Here is an 18,967-nt window from a genome sequence, read left to right on the forward strand (position 1 = left end):
GATTCATCAGTTTAGAGATGGTATTTAGAGCCACAGATTGCACGAAGTAACTAGATCATTACATAAATGTGCTTAGGATAAAGGAGAAATAAACGTATATTAGGAATATGGATAAAAGTAATTATTTAAATTACAGTGCTAGGAAATCTATGTTTGGTTACATGATCTATGAATGGCACAAATAAGTGTCACGTACATTTAGAGCAGGGCTTCTCAAACTTAGCACTATTGACATTCAGGGCTGGACAGTTCTATGATGTGGGTGTGATCCTGTATGTTGAAGGATGTGTAGAGTAGCATGTACCCATTAGAGGCCAGAAGCCCTCCATCCAGTGACAACCGAAATGTCCCCAGATGCTGCGCCAAATGTTCGAGGGGGAGAAGAGATGATGCCAAACCACCCATCGCTGATAACCAACGATTGAGAGGAAGGTAAAATCATGGACTAGGCATGACAGTAAAGAGTTTAAATGAAAAATGATGATAGAAACTGATTAAAATTGTAACAGAATCACAGACTCCCCAGGCCTGAAATAGACTTTAAAGATTGTATGGCATATGGGAGTGATGAGCCTGAACTCTGTTGGGTTTTGGCAGGGATTTGTTTGATTTAACCAAAACAAACAAACAAAAAAACTCACTGTCTAATGAGAGAGACATTCAATTCCATGAAATACATTATACTATGGTGTTAGCACTATTGATTTGCTACTTTAAATTAAAAAAAAAAAAAAAAACAGGCCTGTAATAAAACTACACCTATACTAAAAACTTACTGTAAATATATCTCTTTATATTCTACTTTAAAGAAGCACCTAATTGCTGTTCTGAAGGTACTGTTTACTTTATTTTTGTCAACAATTATATCAACAATACCCCTTTGATAGATGATATACCGTTAATGTGTCAACTATTTTTCTTCTATTTACTTTGCTGACACTAAAATAGGGCACTCCCCACCAACATATCTGGATAACAACCGTGTTCATAAATTCCACACCATTTTAAATACACACCATAATCCCAAAGGAATTTGCATTAAATGAGGACAGAAAGTACAAACAGAAGCAAGACAAAACCCAGTACTATTTCCCTGTGGTAGGGCAGGGAGGATCAGAAGCGCTTCACACACCAGGCCACCAGCCTATCCCTGCCAGCCAAGGATTTAACAAACTCAGCCAGCTCAGAGAACAGTATGGATTTTGCCTTAAAAAAAAAAAAAAATCATGGTGAAGCGACTGAGCTTTTTACAAGAGGGTGAAGGGAATAAAAAGATTTTCTTTAAACTCTTCTCTCCCCTTCCTACTGAAACCTCTCTCTTTTATACAGAGCACAAGGTTAGCTCTCTCAAAGCCAAAGCAATTTAAATAAATGTATGTTTGACAGATCCTTTAGTTATTTTGGGTGAAATTTAATTTAACCCAAAAATAGCCTCTTCAGTGAAGGTATGCAATGGGAAGTTTTGACAAGGTATATCTGTCATATTTTCTCAAGCCCCCAAAAGACATTCTTGGTCTTTTCAGGAAATAGTCTGATCTGTGACATCCTTCAGAATTGATCTATTTGAGGTAGACAGGAAGCTAAGTGTGGTACCTCGTGCTTCATCTCTCTAAAGTAACAGAAACACAATGGGCTGAATTCTCTGTTTGTACCACCTGGCCACCTTTAGCCATAAATTCACATTTTCAGGATGCCACTCATTATGCTGGGAACAATGTGCCATTTTTAATAGGTTACTTGTGTCGATTTACTCTGCAGAATACATAATGCTCTGAAAGGGTTAACCAGCTTCCTCAAGGTTAGCCATGGAGCCCCAGGACCTGTATTTTAAAAATGTGAAATCTAATCTCCAAAATTTCTAAAGCCTCTACATGCAGGATAGAGGTCATGTGGATTTCTTGTTAAATTCCAACCTCAGAGCTCTAACTTTTCCTCTAAGCTCCTCAGAGGCAGACTGACAGCCGGTTTCTTGAAGAAGCTTCTGACAGCCCGGTGTTGGGTTATTTCACTGAAGGGCTTATTTTAAAGTTCTCCGTCCTCTCCCCACCTCCCCACATTAGCATTTTAAGCCACGGGTTGTGGAGTTAAGGACACAGCTGTACACTGTGCCTTCCATGAATGTCATCAAAGCGCAGCAGGCAAGCAGTAGAAGGAAGATAGAAGGGCCTCAGAATTCACAGTGCAGCTTTGCAGTGCTGTCTGGGGCAATGCAGGTAAAGCTTTAACGAACCTTAGTTTCCTTATCTAAGGGAATAAGGAATTAATATTAACTTTAAAAAACTGTTTCAAATTCTAAATAAATATATTATAACATAGGCTACTTGAAGGCAAAAACAAAGCCAGTTTATCTTGGTCCACACCCAACACAGGTGGAAAACCTAATACACACATTTTTAATGGGGTGGTCTGTTGAATCTATTAACCAAGAAATGCTAAACTAATGACAAGGAATCACCTTCAGAAGATAGAACTTAAAAAAAGCTTTACTACAAAAAGGAATATTTATTGACTATAAATATTGACTATGTTTATAAATTTGGCTTTTAAAAATGACTTAAAAGGAATATAATGTGAAACCCATTAACAAAATCTCACTTAAAAATAAACTTAAAAAACAAATACTTACTCCTCCACTAGCCCCATGAACCAGAACACTTTCTCCAGCTTTCACACGGGCACTGCAAAAAAAGGCATGATCATCACCTCACTTTGAAGCTAATTAACCCAGGAGTTTGTCATTCTTAAGAAAACTCTACCCTCAGTTCAGCTAACACTTCCCCAAATAGGAAGCTCATTCTACTTTACAGCCCCAAATTTTCTCCAGGTTTTAGAGGATCAAACAATGGCTCTTCAGAGCCACAAACAAAAGACAACCTTAAATTTATTTATGCATTCAACAAACGTTTACTGGGAATCTGTTATGTGCCAGGCACCGTGCTGCATGCCTGTCTCTCGAATTCATTCCCCCAGAAAGTGTCTCAAAACACGCTTTTTATAGCCTAATTGTTATTCTGTGGCCCGGGGTAATGTCCAAGTAAACACAGAAGTCAGATTATTTGAGAAACATTTTCCTTCTCTGTGCCTTTGAACATCAGGTTGTATAACCTCTAAGCCTGCATTTCAGACAGCAACGCTGAATTGGCATGGTAGGAGAGTAAGAAGTACGATAAATCCTGTCACAAAGGTTTCTATGTCACCCCCAAAATGTCTAGATCCTCTGGTGAAATGACACATTCTTTTTAATTCTGGTTCATACTACTACTTTTCTATTATACCAAAAATAAGGCACAGGCAGCGAGACAGACAGGAGATGCTTTATTATTCCAGATGGACAAGTGCTAATGTCACAATCCAGCAGCTGTTCTATGATCCAGATCTGACTCTCAGGAGATCTCTTCCTTCCTAGAACAATAGGGGTGGCCACACCGTACAGACATTGTGGTCAGACATCTGGCAGTAAGAACAAAATAACCCTGGGTCTTGCTCAAGGCTCTATGCTAACAGCCGACAAATGGCAATTGTGAGCAGTAAATGAAGCTTTTCCCAATACTCTTGCTTACAGATAAGGAGACTGAGGGCAGTGAGTTAAATGGAGAGTCTGAAATGATAAACTTAAGATAACTATCATCAAAACACTTTGATACTTTAAAAAGTAAAACATAAATAAATGGAAGAGAAAGAATAACTAACGTTATACTGTGGGATATGAAATACTTTTCCCAGTAACGTTTTTAAAAAACTTACAAACAAGCCCTCAAACACTAAAAGCACATTCTCCCTAAACCACTGGGCTTGGGGTGGGGTGGTGACAAAGCAGGCTAACCCTCTTCTGGATGCCCACTGCTCTGATCCTTCTACCCTTGCACAGAGTCACTGTGATGGTTAATTTTAGGTGTCAACTTGGCCTGAGCCATGGGGCCAGATATTCGGTCAAACATTATTCTGGATGTCTCTGTGAAGGGCCTCTTCCAATCAGCTGAAGGCTTTAATAGAACAAAGACTGGCTTCTGGAGCAAGAAGGGATTCTGCCCATAGATTGACTTTGAATTTGAACTGCAACTCTTTGCTGGGTCTCCAGCTTGCCAGTTTACCCTCTCAGACTTTAAACTCACCAAGCCTCCACAGAGCAATCTCCCTGCCTCAATCTCTCTCTAATATATATATATATATATATATATATATATACACACACACACACACACACACATACACACATATACACATATACATATGTGTATATATATACATACGTAAGTACGCACAAATTCTGTTTTTCTGCTCCTCTGGAGGACCCTGATGAATACAGTCATCTCCCCCTGGGGGTCACGGCAGGGGCTGGAGCCTTGGCCTGGCCTTCCATGATGCTGTCCCTTATTCCCTCCCAGTCACTGAAGACTAGTACATGGCACACAGACTTTCTCTCCCACCCAAAACCAACCCTAATCTAAAAAGTTTCAACATTCCCTGGGAAGAAAACCTTGAATCACAATCCCTGAATTTTCCTCCCCTTTGGCCACTCTCTCCCAAGGCTGAACCTGGTAACTTCCCTCAACCATTCCACTTGAGAAATAGCAGACCCTAATAACCAATGCTATGACAGCAACCTCCTCTCCTAATTCTGTAAGCCCATATTCTCTCAAAAATTTTCTTTCCACTTCCCAGAGACTGGCATCTCTCAATTATTCAGTTTCTGCCCACTTGTTGCTCCTGGCCTCGCTTCCTTTGCTGGACAGCTGGACCCTGAGGTAGGTTACCCCAACTCCTCCCTCTCTTCCTCTCCAGTGCTCTCATCTCCTTTGCACTGTTCCATTTTGCCACTAGTACTCCAGGCCTAGATGAATGCTAAAATCTAACTTCTTTGATAATCTATCCAAATGGCTTAGTACTATTAAAAAAAAAAAAAAAAAACTCACATGACCATGCATTTTGGTGTCACTTCAGTTCTGATTCTCAAAAGATCACTTTGCATATTTAATTATGAAAAGTGAGGCAATCACATATGAGTTCCTTCAACACTCCACCTCCCTACCCACAAACTTTTCCATAATTATGCCATTTTCACATCTTATAGGTTTAGCAGATGAGCTGTCCTTCGGATAGCTGAAGCCAATCTCCCTACATATGTCCTAAGTCCTTTCCATCTTGCCTTCTGCAGGATCTGGTTCCATCTGCCACTCCACCCTCTCTTCCAAACCTTCCATCGCCCCCTCTCTGCTAGATCTTTTCTCAGCTATAAACATGTTCAACTCTTGCCCAACCTTTAGAAAATCCTGTTGTCCCCACACTGTCCTCGAGTATTCTTCTGCTCCCTCCTCCCTCCCTACCTCCATTCAAGGAACCAGTTTCCGCTTCCTTCTCTAGCCCACTCACTCAAGCTTCTGTCCCACCACTACTGAAAATGACCTGATTCAAGTCACCAATCACCTCCTCACTGCGAAGCCTGTTCTTTTTATTCCCCAAACACTTCGCTGCTACATTTGATGGCTAGCTTCCCTCCTTAGTAACAACATCAACTACTGTCCCTAACACTGCCAACACTGATGGGAGTACTTGCTCTGCGCCAGACTCTGTGCTGATCTTTACCAGTGTTACCTTATTTAGTTCTCACCACACCCCTAGGAGGTAGGTGCTATTACTATCCACGTATTTCAAATCAGTAAACTACAGCTCAGGCAAGGAAGTAACTGGACCACGGTCATAGGGCTGGTCGTAGGACAAAACAGTATTGGCCTTGGCATACACTCCCTTTGGTCTCTTAGGACTCTGTCCCTACCTCTGACTATACTCCTACATGCTGATATTCTCAAAGGTTCTATTCTCACTCCCCTGCACTTCACTCCTTGAAGGCTTTCAGTCACTTTCATCTCATCAGCTCCCACACACAGGCTGACAGTCCCTCAGTTACATGTTTAGCCTTCAGGCTTCAGACTTTCACCTAACAGGTTGCTGGTCTTCTCCATTACGATGCCTATCTTGGTTTCAACTCCAAAACTGGACTCAGCTTCCATTTGACACTTTTTCCTCCTTTTCTTTAAACATTATCCAAGCTAAAGAGCTGGAAGTATCCGTAAGCTCCTCTTCTCTCTCATTGTCCACATGCAAACACTCAACCAAATAAACCTGATTTTACCCTCCAATAGTTATCCTTTCCTCTCCACCTTTTCTACTCTGGTCCGTAAGTATTATGCCTAAGAGATATTCACATAATACCCCCCTATCTCTTTCTCCATTCCTGTCACCAAATCCTGTCACCTTTCACATAGCTGACAGGTGATCTTAATAAAATACTCATATGACAGTATCTCTCCTGAATGAAACATTTCATGATCCCCAATCCCTTACAGAACCAATATGCGAGCTCTATCATCTTGCTTTTCATAATATGAAATCTATTCCATGTGATAGCTAACATTTATTGAGAAATGACTATATTCTAGCCTAATTCTATGCCACTCTTTGCCTTGATATCTTCTATTCAACAAAACCAAACTGCTATAGCTCTCCTTAAATATCAAGATTTCCCCCCGATGCTAGGCTATTCCTATGGTCTAGAATTCCCTCCCTGCTCCGAACTATCCTTCCCCAGGATAACCCCTTCTGATTTTTTTTTCAAATACATAGGGAATCTGATGAAAATACAGATTCTCAGAGGGATGCCTGGCTGGCTCAGTCAGTGGAGCATGTGACTCTTGATCTCGGGGTTGTGAGTTCAAGCCCCACACTGAGTGTAGAAATTACTTAAAAATAAAATCTTTGTGTGTGTGTGTGTGTGTGTGTGTGTGTGTGTGTGTGTGTGTGTGTGTTAAGGACAGCTAGGTAGCTCAGTCGGTTCAGCATCCAACTCTTGATTTCGGCTCAGGTCATGATCTCATGGTTCGGGAGTTCGAGGTCCACATTGGGCTCCATGCTGACAGTGCAGAGCCTGCTTGGAATTCTCTCTCTCTCCCTTGCCCTCTGCCCCTCCCCTGCTCACACACACACTCTCTCTCTCTCAAAATAAATAAATAAACATTTGCAAAAATTAAAAAAAATATAGGGAGATTCTTAGATCCCAACCATGGAAGCTGACCAGTGGGTCTAGGGTACTATACTTTTAAATTGCAGCAATTAGTTTCTAGGGCTAGATAACAAAGATTTTTGAACCAGGACTTTAAAATAATCCAAGCCTTAAGTTTTGGCAGGAAGCCCTATCTCATCACCACTGTTACAGCACTTGTGATCCCACAAATCCCTATGCACATCTACACCACTGTACTTCCTCCATATTATACATCAATAACATTACTCTTATGTCTATCTCTCTTACTAGACTGTCAGATGCATCTTAAAGACAAAGACAGTGTTTTGCTCTTCTTTATATCCCCAGTGATTAGAATAATCTCCCAAATTAGCATAGTTTCCACTCCATAAATACTTCATGGTAACCAAATATGAGAGACGGATACATGGATGCGTGGCAGGAAGGAGGGCAATACTGGCAGTATAAGCGACAGTGTATGTTATTACCTGTGGAGCAGAGCTCGATAAGCAGTAAAATATGGGATACCGATGGCAGCTCCTTGTTTAAAGTCCAGTTTTTCTGGCAGTGGGTAAACAGTGTGATCTGCTGCAAGAGCATACTCGGCATAGCCCCCAGAGATGGTGCTGGTAGTGAAAACTCTGTCACCTTTCTGGGGAAAGCAAGAGATTAATAAATGCACCAGGGATTAAAAATTATGTCAAAATGGGTATAATCCTTCATAATGTAACCATTATAACAACAAATAAGTATTTATGTATTGCTTTCTACATCTTAGGGTCTTGTAAAAATAGCTTCAAAATGCTGAAGGTTAAAAAATTTTTTTTTTTTTTTTTTTTAGAGAGAGAAAAAGCACGAGCTGGGGAGAGGGGTAGAGGGAGGTAGGGAGGGAGAGAATCCCAAGCGGGCTCCGTGCTCAGCACAGAGCCCAATGTGAGGCTTGAACCCACAATCCTGGGATCTTGACCTGAGCCAAATCAAGAGTCGGATGCTCAACCTACTGAGCCATCCAGGTACCCCTGAACATTTTTAAAGGTTTTATTCGCAGAAACAAAGAAGAAGAAAAATTAAAGGAAATAGAAAAAATAAGAGGAAAGAGAACCTCCAGAATGGTATAACATGAAGACAACTAATCTTCATTGAGATCTTACTGTGCAAGACACTGTATTAGGTGCTTAATGAGTACTGTCTAATTTGATCTTCTCAAGAGCCTATGAGGTAAGTACTTTTCTTATCACCACTTTAGATTAATTCCACTATACAAATGAGGAAATGGAGGGACAAAGAAGTTCAATAATTTGCTCAGATTAAGCAGTTAGTAAATGGCAGTTAATAAAACCATTTTTTTCCCCCTCTGGTATACTAGGGAGAAAATAAAACGTAAGGTTTCTTCCACACACTAAATACCTGTTCTAAATCCTTTCTACATGTTCCCCCTCATTTTTCATGCATAACCCCAAGCGCAAGAAACTATCTGTGGATCCTGATAGTAAAATGAGCTGAAACAGGCTTCTTCCCTTGTTACAGCACCAGAAACACAGTAGACTTTCAGTAAACTCTGCTGGGTCCTTGCTATTGAACAGTGGATGCATAGTTGAGGGTCAGGTATGGCACTATGCAAGCATTCAAGCCTGTCCAACATGACCTGCATGCTAGGGAAATTAGACTATCACTGTAAACACCTGCCCTAACTCTTCTTTCTTGAAAAAAAAATGTAAATATTCCTTGGAAGAAGCACAACTTTAAGGCAATAACTCTCAGTATACTTAAATTTGTACTATAAAAAAGAGATCTGAAAAAGTAACAGCACTATGCAGTGCGATAGAAACAAAAAAGCCTCACAAGGCATCCAGGAGTCAAAGACAAGCCTCACTACTTAACAGTGTCACTTGCAAATGGTCAAATATGACTGTACTAAGATCAGTACCATTTTTTTACAGCTTAAAAAGAGGTTGTACTCCTTATAATATAATTCAAATATTTTCTAGGAATTCACTATGAAAGCAGTACTTTTTGAGTTCTGTGATGGATATTAATAACAAAACACCCTCCCCCACTAAAAGCATCTTAAACTCTAGGATGACAGAAAAGAAAAGGGTAAGAGTAACTACAATGCAAGACAAAGATGATGCACCATCAAAGCTGGGTAGCAGGAAAAGAAAGAAATTATTTCTAAGTAGAAGGAGTAAAAAACAGCTTCATTGGGAAGCTAATATTTAAGGTAAGTCTTGAAGAATAGGACAAGATTTTAAAAACTAAAGCTGAGAAGAGTCATTATGAGTGAGGGAAACAAAGTAAGTAAAGGAACAGTGGCAGGAGTAAGTGTTGAGAAATCGCTGGCATTTGTGCCCAATGAGTAAGTAGTCTAACATACAGAATGTAATAGTTTCAGGGATAAAATGAAAGGGAATTAAAGCTGGAGGGTAAAATCTCGTCCACCTATGCTTATAATTTTCAGTTTAATTCTGCCAAGCGGCAGAACCAATATGAAAAAAGATAGAGAAGAGCGAGCATGGGGTATGCAGGGAAGAGCAGCTTTACTAAAAAATAAACTACCAGGTGAGAAGGAATAGAGATAAGAATGGAAGGATAGTAGAAAGGAGCATGAAATATCTTCTCTAACAACATAAGCAGTCTCAGCAATACTCTGAAATCTGCAAGGAACTAATGTTAAGAATTAACTGTAAAACAATCGATTACATTTTAGAAAACACCCTTCATATAGCAAGAATTGACTAGAGGAGGAGGGAGGGCAGGTGTTAAATACCCATTACAGATATCCAGGTAAGGGACTAGGTAGAATAACCTGAACTATAGGCAGTGGGAATGGAAAGAGAGAAAACAGTTCTAGTAAGGGAGAGCTGAGTGGGGGGAGTGAAGAGATATGCCTCAAAGCACAGAAGTCACCAAGACAGTCACACAAGAGAGGAGCAGATCTAACGTGACAAAAGATAAGCTCAGTTTTAGACATACTGAGTAAGAGGTTACCAAGGGTTGACTATGTGGGTCTCATACTCTCCAACACAACTTCCTGTGATGATGTAAATGTTCTATATCAGCACTGTCCAGTAGGGTAGCCACTAGAAACAGGGGGCTATTCAGCATTTGAAATGTTGCTACTGTGACTGAGGAATTGACTTTTTTATTTTAATTTTTAATAAGAATTTTAAATAGCCACATGTGGCTACCTTATTAGACAGCACAGGTCCACAGTTTCATAGACAATTCTAAGCTACAGATATCATATGTGATAATGGACACCATGGGGGTGCATGAGATCTTTGTGAAGAAGGTACAGGATACAAAAAGCAGAGGTCTAAGTAAGGGGCCAAGAGCACTGGGCAGCACTAAGATTTGAGGATTCTCCAGAGAAAAACAAGCTTGAAAAACAATGTCCAGGAGGAAGTGGGGAAGAGGACAGGAGAAAATGATGTCATAGAAGCTGAAGAAAAAAAAAAAAAATTAAGAAAAAGTAAGTGGCTGAGAGTGTCAAATGTCACTGAGAAGTCAAGAGAGATAATGACATAAAAGGCCCCATTAACTCCAGCAATAGAGAGGCCATTAGTGACATTAGCAGGAATCGTTTCAGTGGAGCGATGGGGGCAGAAGCCAGACTGCCACAGGCCGAGGAGTACAAAGCTGTAGGAATCTGATGGTCTTCCTGTGCAGAGGCCACGTTAATCTTCTCTGTCTCAGTCCAATTTTGGTAAATGTGCTGCCAAAGTTGAGCAGGTCAGGGAATTATGAGAAAAGGTGCTGGGACATGAATATACTATCTGTGTTTTATATTTCTTTTGGCATATAAATAACAAAAGCCCTGATCATAACATTTTCATTGACTCAGTCACCTTGATCTGAGTCAGAGCTCTAAAAATGTATAGTTGACCTTGCATTTTTTTCATCTTTTACTCATTATTCAAAAGAATTAGCCTTCCCTTTATCCATCCTATGAAACTGAATTTATAAAAGGAATGAAACATCATCTAGGCTTGTTTTTATCGAGAGTTAGGAAATAGTATAATTTCCTTGCTTATTTTCTTTCTTACATGTTTCTGCTACATCAAAAGGATCAGTTGAATTCTTTTTTTTTTTTTTTTTTTTTAATTTTTGTTTTCAATGTTTATTTATTTTTGGGACAGAGAGAGACAGAGCATGAACGGGCGAGGGGCAGAGAGAGAGGGAGACACAGAATCGGAAACAGGCTCCAGGCTCTGAGCCATCAGCCCAGAGCCCGACGTGGGGCTCGAACTCACGGACCATGAGATCATGACCTGGCTGAAGTCGGACGCTTAACTGACTGCGCCACCCAGGCGCCCCAAGGATCAGTTGAATTCTATGAGGGGAAGTGAAGATACAGAATTTACCCAGCACTTGTCCCCAAAAATGCAAACAAGGAAGACACCTAGACAAGAGGTAATCTCTTTTTTGAATAGAGGAGTCCCCCAAGTGGCAGAACTTGTGTAATGGGGACTTTTATTTATTTTTTTAAGTTTTTATTTAAATTCCAGTATAGTTACCATACAGTGCAATATTAGTTTCAGGTGCACAATATAGTGACTCAACACTTCTGTACGTCACCTGGTGCTCATCACAACAAGTAAACTCCTAATCTGTAATGGGCCTTTTAAAGATTTATATACAGACACATTTGAAAGCTATGTCAAAATATTTTAAGAAAAATATTTCGCCAAAATAGAAATAATTTAAAATGTAATACCTTGAAAGTAGATGCATTATCTCCAACAGCTTCTATTACCCCAGCTACATCTGAACCAGGTGTATAGGGTAAGAGTGGTTTTATCTTGTGAGTACCAGAACGAATATATGTTTCCACTGGGTTTACACCACATGCATGGACCTTGATTAGAACCTGCAATGCCAATGTATTTTAGTTAAAACAAAACACTAGGCATTCATTCAGCATTATGCTAGGACTATACAGATTATGGGAGCTATAAAAATGGAGGGGGAAACCTCGCCTTCAACAAGTTCACATTACAGTTTTGTAAACCAACATATAAATAAAAAGATACGACAGAATGGTTTATGTGCGCAAAACATTTTGGGAAAATAGTAGTGGAAATATTTAAGAAGTCGTGTGGCACAAACCTCTATGTGCTCATCAAACCTATCTCCTCCTCCTCCTGGGTATGTGGGAAGAATATTATTTCTTGGTGCCTTTAGTTATGAGCAGCCAAATGATTGAGTTTGGGCACAAAATGATGAGAACTACTCTCAGGGCTGGCCCATAAAGACCTTCTGGGCAATCCTCACTGTGCCTTCACCCCTTCATTAGAAGGGACCTCAGAAGACAGGCATTGAGGGTGACAGAGCCACAGTGATGGAGGAAGCCTGGGTCCCTAAATCATTCTTCAAGAGTCACCCGCAAACGTTTTAGCATTCTGCAATGCAGTGAATGAGAAACAATTTTCTATTGTTGAACCATTGAGATTTTGAGGTTACATCTACCACAGAAGCTAATTTTACCTTAATTAATACCTAACGATTACTTCTGGTGCAAGAGTAAGAGAAGGCCTTCCAAGGAAAGCAGTATTTGAGCTAGGCCTTAAAAGAAGAGTAGACATTCTTTCAGAATGGGAGAAAAAGGACAATTCAGGTAAAAGGAATAGTATGTGCAAAGACAGAAGGAATGAAAGGGCCTCCTGGGGAGACCAGACAATCCTCTGGGGAGACCAGACAATGCTGCTTGTTATAGCACAGTCTACTGAGAAGGAGCAATAAGAAATGAAACTCTAAAGCTAGGTTATGGCCAAACTGTAAAAACTCATAAGGGTCAAGTTTCGTTAAGGAAATGGGACTTAAGAGTTACAGAAGGTGCAGTAATAAAAATACATAATTTTTAATGAGAAAGTATATCGTTAAAGTCACAGGAAATGATTAGACTCTTCATTTAAATTCCCTTAAATCATATATGGAAAAGCATGTATGCAGAAGAAAATTATTTTCCTACTGTGCACAAAAAAGAAATCATGGAAGTTTGTAATAGAATAACTTGTTCAACAATACTTATGATTTTATCCAGAAAAAATCAATTACTGCACTGCATAGATGATTCCCAACTTCAACAATTTTCTTGTAACAGGATATTTTTCCTTTTCATAGATCTACCTCACTAACTGTTATAATTACGTTCTCTTTGTCAGACCTCATATATATCATCAGTATAAACTCTGCCCTAATTCAATGTCTTTTACAAATTATTGTGAGTCTGCTTCTTTTGGACATTAACCTGATGTGCTGGAGACTCACACTCAGTGTAATTATTGCCTGTTTTTATGTCATTATATCTACCTGGTGGTCTTTTGGAGTTGGTACTGCCACATCCGACTGGAGTTTCAGCACTTCTGGTCCACCAAATTCAAAAACTCTAATTGCTCTCATCAATTTCAGTCCAGTTGCCATGGTGACCTAGATACCAAGAAAAAAAATTATGTATTGTCATATGCATCTAAGCTACCATTATGTTTTTTTTCCCCTGGAGGGGGTAGATCAAACAATTTTTCAAACAACAATTTAAATCTTGAGTTTACACAGATCTCATTTCATGTTTAAGAACCTTTCATCTTACAAATCCTTCAGCTACAAAGCAAAATACTTCATACTACTTCCTGTAGGGATTCAGTGCCTTCAACAGGGGAATCAAACATGCAAATAAAAACATCTGGCTAGACATAGAATGATATAATATCTCAGGTTTCTTTTTGTGTAAGCTTGTGCTGCAACATCTTAGAAATTTTAGGAGCTGATGTTAAGTTTTATTAACATTAGAAAAATAGACCTTCCATTAGATTATGAAATATTTCAAACATACAGAAAAATATGAAGAGTATTTATAATAAACAAATTTACTTCCCATTCTGCTTTACCAAATCTTAATATTTTAAAAGCCCAGAACATTATAGACATAACTGAAGCCTCTGAACCCATCCCCAAACCCATTTATAGCCCACCCTTGTAAGAGGTGATTATTACCATAAACTCGGTGCCCCCCATTCCTAAGTATGATATCATACCACTACTACACATATATTCATTAGTCAAAAATATGTGCTATTGTGTTGCATGTTCTCAAACTTTATTTAGATTGGATCACACTGTACTTAATTCTGCAACTTGCTTTTTCCTCTCAACATTAAGTTTTTGAGATTTATCAATGGTGAAACACTTGGCTTTGTGAAGTTCATTTACTCTCACAAAAGAGGAAAACATTAAAAACTAAAAATACTTCTTTGTATGTAATCTTTTATAAATTATAAGGGTCATTTGCAGTTAACCTTTCTGTCCTACCACTGTTGTTATTTTTGTCTACCACTGTTATTATTGAAATGAAAACTCAGAGCTAAAATAAACTCTAAAAAAAGGTAAAGGACCCTTGAATATAAAAATAGGTAATGGGGCACCTTGGTGGCTCAATCAGTTAAGTGTCTGACTTTGGCTCAGGTCATGATCTCGCGGTTTGTGAGTTCAAGCCCTGCGTCAGGCTCTGTGCTGACAGCTCACAACCTGGAGACTGCTTCGAATTCTGTGTCTCCCTCTCTCTCTGCCCCTCCCCTGCTCATGCTCTGTCTTTCTCTGTCTCTCAAAAATAAATAAATGTTAAAAAAGTAAAAAATAAATAAAAATAGGCAATTATGGAAATTTTCCATACCTAAAGAGATGTAATGAAAGGCTTTTGACTGTATCTCCATAACTCTGCTTGTGTGTTATCACAATTTCTTGAAATTAACCACATCAAGTATTTAGTTAGATTCTGCCACCACCTAGAACATTGCTGCTAACTTTTGGAATAATTATATTCATCAACCATGAATAGCTGAAAGATCAAAAACAGTTGCAGAGGAGCACCTGGGTGGCTCAGTCCGTTGAGCGTCCGACTTAGGCTCAGGTTATGATCTCGCGGTTTGTTGAGTTCAAGCCCCGCATCAGGCTCTGTGCAGACAGCTCAGAGCCTAGAGTCTGCTTTGGATTCTGTATCTCCCTCTCTCTGCCCCTTAACCGCTCACACTCTGTCTCGCTCTCAAAAATAAATAAACATTAAAAAAATTAAAAACAAACAAAAAAAAACAGTTGCAGAAACTAGGACTTGAAAAAATTCAGACTTTTACCATATTGAAGCTCAACACAGGGCTACTTAGAGTACATGCTAATGATAAAATGTCACTGCATGTACAGGAGGTAATCAAGAGCATTCGGATAGTGTTATTAATGGAAAGTTCTTGATCTGATTAATCAAAAGTTGTATCATTTTAAAACCCTTGAAGTGATGCAATATAGTACCTAGCACAGAGGAGTAAGTAAATATTCCATTGCTAGAAGGCTGTTTAGCAATGACACATCCTGAAGGGAAGACCTCAAACACAAGGAGGTGGAAGCAGACAGACAACACAAGCCTAAGGTCACTGTAGAGCAGTGAGGCAGTCCTGAGGGTGACACCTGTGTGGAGTGAGGACTAGGAAAAGGCAGTTCACTCCGTAACTACCAGCAGTCTCACTACTATATTTCTATTTGGGTCTTCACTCAGGCTGGGTATTTGTTAGACAAGAAAGTGAAAATGTAAAGACCAGGAAACAGAAACAACAGCAACAAACGAAGGTTGCTCTGATCAGAGTTTTCCATTCTGGAAATAAGAACACAACTTTTTTTTTTTTCCTTTTTGTCTTCAGCACAGTGTTATAGTAAGAGTATGGGTTTTGGAATCTGACAGCTTTCAGTATGAATTCCATCTCTTATCATTTACTAGCCATATGGCCTTGGGCAAGGCAGTCAACTTTTTTGAGCTTCATCTGAAAACTGGCTAACCGCTCAGGGTCACTGTGCTAGGGACACAGCAAGCATCAGGCACTGAATCTGGCAAAAATGTTTACTCTTACATATAATAGATATCATTATTCCTTTCCTATCTATTTTCTCCTTTCCAATTTCTTACTGATTAAAATACTCTTGATTCTATAATTCCATAATCACTTTTGATTGTAAATATTTGTAAGACTCAGATTATAAAAACAAGACCTTGGCCTCAAAGAATTCAGTCTAGAGAATCCTTGACACATTAACATCAAACGTTGTTATTCATTCAACACGTATTTTGTGAACATTAACTGTAAGCGAGGCACTGTGCTAACCTCAGAGAACAAAAAGGGCAAAGAGAAAATGTTCCAGCCCCCCTCCTAGCTCCTGCTCACTCTGTGCTCTCATTCCTTCCCACAGCTACATACACTATGTAAGATCTGTAGCTCCTTTTCCACTTTCTACCTAATTCCTACCTATTTCCTTCTTTCAAACACTCGCATCTACCTTTTCACCAACAGAAAATTATTATTATCATTATTATCCTCAAAGAACTGCAGCAGTAATAAAAGCAAAATTACCCTGAAATAGGATCTGTCAAAATTATCTAGCACATACATTTCCCCTGCTACATTTGACATCTACCAAGTTGGGAGAAAAGAACAAAGGAAGGAGGATACTCATCCTTAATAATGGATTTAGAAGACCCTGTTGCCTTGTCCAGTACTGCCATCTTATCCTTTCCAGTTTGTAAGGAGACAGGGCATAACCTTGACAGCGCTGTCTTCTACTTTGCTTCTGTCCATCTTATTTCCCACTGAGCCTTTGCCACTATGATTGATTAGGCTCCAATCTGCACAAATTGCCTTTGAAAACCCCCTCAACTACCCACAGGGTCATGATCTGCTTCATAATACATAAGGTGATAAGTCAAAAGGAATAGTAAAAAGAATAAAATAATACAACACACCAATAATAATTACAATTCTTAAACCCCTGTAATACCTGAGTTCTTCTACAAAGCATGCCTTGCATGTTCATTGGGATAATTATTTTCACCATAGGTTAAAAAAAAAAAAGCAACCATTTAATTGTATGCAGAAATGGAAATAAAAATCACCATCCATTTTGTGGATGAGAAAACATTCCAAGAGGTTAAGAGGTCACACAAAAGCAGAGTGAGAACCCAAGTCCTCTATCTTAAGTGTTGTAAAGTGATTTTTCTTCCCTTTACTGTATAATCATTTTCATCTCATCCTTTGAAATGTTGGCATAGAGGAGCCTTAATTTCTTAAAAATATACTTTATAATGATGATGGCTGAGACAGGCTGAGCTAGAAATATGAAATTCAACTAACCTGAAGGTAGGATTACATATTTTATGATTAAGGCATCTGCTCAGAGTTTGAAATTTTCCAAATGCCTAGAAGTTCGGGAGATCTACTGTTGATACACAGAACATGACTCAATTAGGAAAACTAATAATTTTCTTATCTGTAAAATGGGGCCAGTATCCCCTAGCAGAGGATCCCTGTGAAGATTAAACTGCAAGAGCACACAGGTGAGTGCTTCAGAGCACGCCCAGCATGCAATAAGCTCTACTATTCAGGTTAAATCATTTGCATGTCAGCAGACCTGCTACCCTGCTAGTGTATTTAAATATAAAATTTAAACCAGAGGATCCTGGTTTAATTTTTGGTTGTACTTTTTACCTATAAAAAGTTGCCAAGTATACTTCGCAAATCAGAATTTAAAATTCTTCCTCAAATCTTTTCTATGCTCTGTTTCGATTGTTTGGTTTCAATAAAAACTAAAGGGATAGGGTAAATGTTAGAAATATATGTTAACATGGAATGAGGAGATCAAGTCACAAAGTCAGAGCAAAGGCACAGTATGAGAGAAGAGCATTAAGTGAAATTAAGAATTGCTGGCAAGACATAAAAAATAAGAACTTGGCAAGAGAATCATTACTAAATGTGCTGTTGATCAAGAAAGACTTATGTAAGCCTTTTTTTTTTTTTTTAATTAGCCTTAAGCCAGAAATACTAAAAAAAAAAAAATAGAAGTACCCTAAGAAAAGTCTCTCGAAGGCTGTAGGTTACTCCCCTGGCCTGGATCTCAGTGCCCACTTCTGATAAGAGGGGGACGGCAGGGTGTGGAGAAGGAGTTGAATGGATAATTCCAAACCCCTCCACGTTCTGGGAAGAAAAGATTGGATGGAACTGGGCAGGCAGCTCTCTGGGTTCAGGAAGAGTTCAGTGGGATTTGTTGCTGCTGACCAGACACGGTGCGTGCGGCTGGCTTCAGTGAGAATTGCACAACCTTTCCCGCTGGCAGTCCAAACTTTAGCCTTTCAACAGTTCAAATATTAACACATTCCCTGGTCACTGAGGTTAAGTCTCGTCTCGGAACTAAGTGAACATCAAACGATGTGTTTACGCAGTGTTCTTTAAGTTTTTTGCCTTTGAAAATGATTTCAGGTGGGGGCCACGGGGCACGGGAGGCCACAACACTACGCATTTCTCTCCAACAGTAAGACAGCAGCTCTGATGGCAGAGCCGACATAGGGCCGGGCTGGAGCTCCGCAGACGCAGGAACCACGAAGGACAAGCCGTTGCCCGCCGGGCTGAGCACAGGGGCCACGCAGCCGACGCGCGCGGCCGCGGGAATGCCCACGTCCAGGCCCGGCGGCGGGGGTAGAGCCAAAGGCGCCCTGCTGGGTGCAGCGCAAACACGGATCTCACTGGAGACCAGGGCCGGGAGGTCGCGGCCATCAAGTTAAAGTACCCGCGCGATTAACGCCTGAGGAACAAGCAGCCCGTAGAGGAAAACATCCTCGGCCACGAGCTCCTTTTGCAAATTCTTCAGGAGGACAGAACGCGGGGTAGGAGCGCCACCTCAATCAACTCGGCCCCTTTTTGGACAAGCGGCGGGGAGATCCGCTGCCTGGACAACTAACGGGACTTTTTAAAACCACTTACCCGGTTCTAGAGAGGGGAAGCAAATTCTGCGAGGGCTCACTCAGATTCCACAAAAAAGGGGACGGACCTGGGCGTCTTCTACATTTGCTGGCTCCTCCTGGTCCGCCCGCCTCTCCCCGCCCCCAGACGAGGGCGCAACCAGCTCCCGAGCCCGGAACGG

The 18,967-nt window shown here is 40.0% G+C and overlaps 1 protein-coding gene across 4 annotated transcripts in view; it reads right to left on the minus strand.

Annotated features, from left to right (window-relative positions):
• Nucleotides 1–18,943, minus strand: part of CRYZ (crystallin zeta) — a 36,500-nt gene extending 17,557 nt beyond the window's left edge. For 2 of the 4 annotated variants that reach the window (XM_023258829.2, XM_006934838.5), the window contains exons 1-5: nt 18,808–18,943; nt 13,331–13,447; nt 11,736–11,888; nt 7,507–7,670; nt 2,627–2,678 (exon numbers count right to left, since the gene is read on the minus strand). In XM_023258829.2, coding sequence (XP_023114597.1) covers nt 2,627–2,678; nt 7,507–7,670; nt 11,736–11,888; nt 13,331–13,441 — 480 coding nt within the window. In that variant the 5' untranslated portion in view covers nt 13,442–13,447; nt 18,808–18,943. Of the gene's footprint in view, nt 1–2,626; nt 2,679–7,506; nt 7,671–11,735; nt 11,889–13,330; nt 13,448–17,895; nt 18,007–18,807 lie in introns of those variants that run through there. The other 2 variants (XM_045036017.1, XM_045036018.1) reach the window with 2 other exon arrangements.
• Between the last annotated feature and the right edge of the window lie 24 nt (nt 18,944–18,967).

Source organism: Felis catus, chromosome C1, assembly GCF_018350175.1.
Source record: "Felis catus isolate Fca126 chromosome C1, F.catus_Fca126_mat1.0, whole genome shotgun sequence".
Lineage (NCBI taxonomy): Eukaryota > Metazoa > Chordata > Mammalia > Carnivora > Felidae > Felis > Felis catus.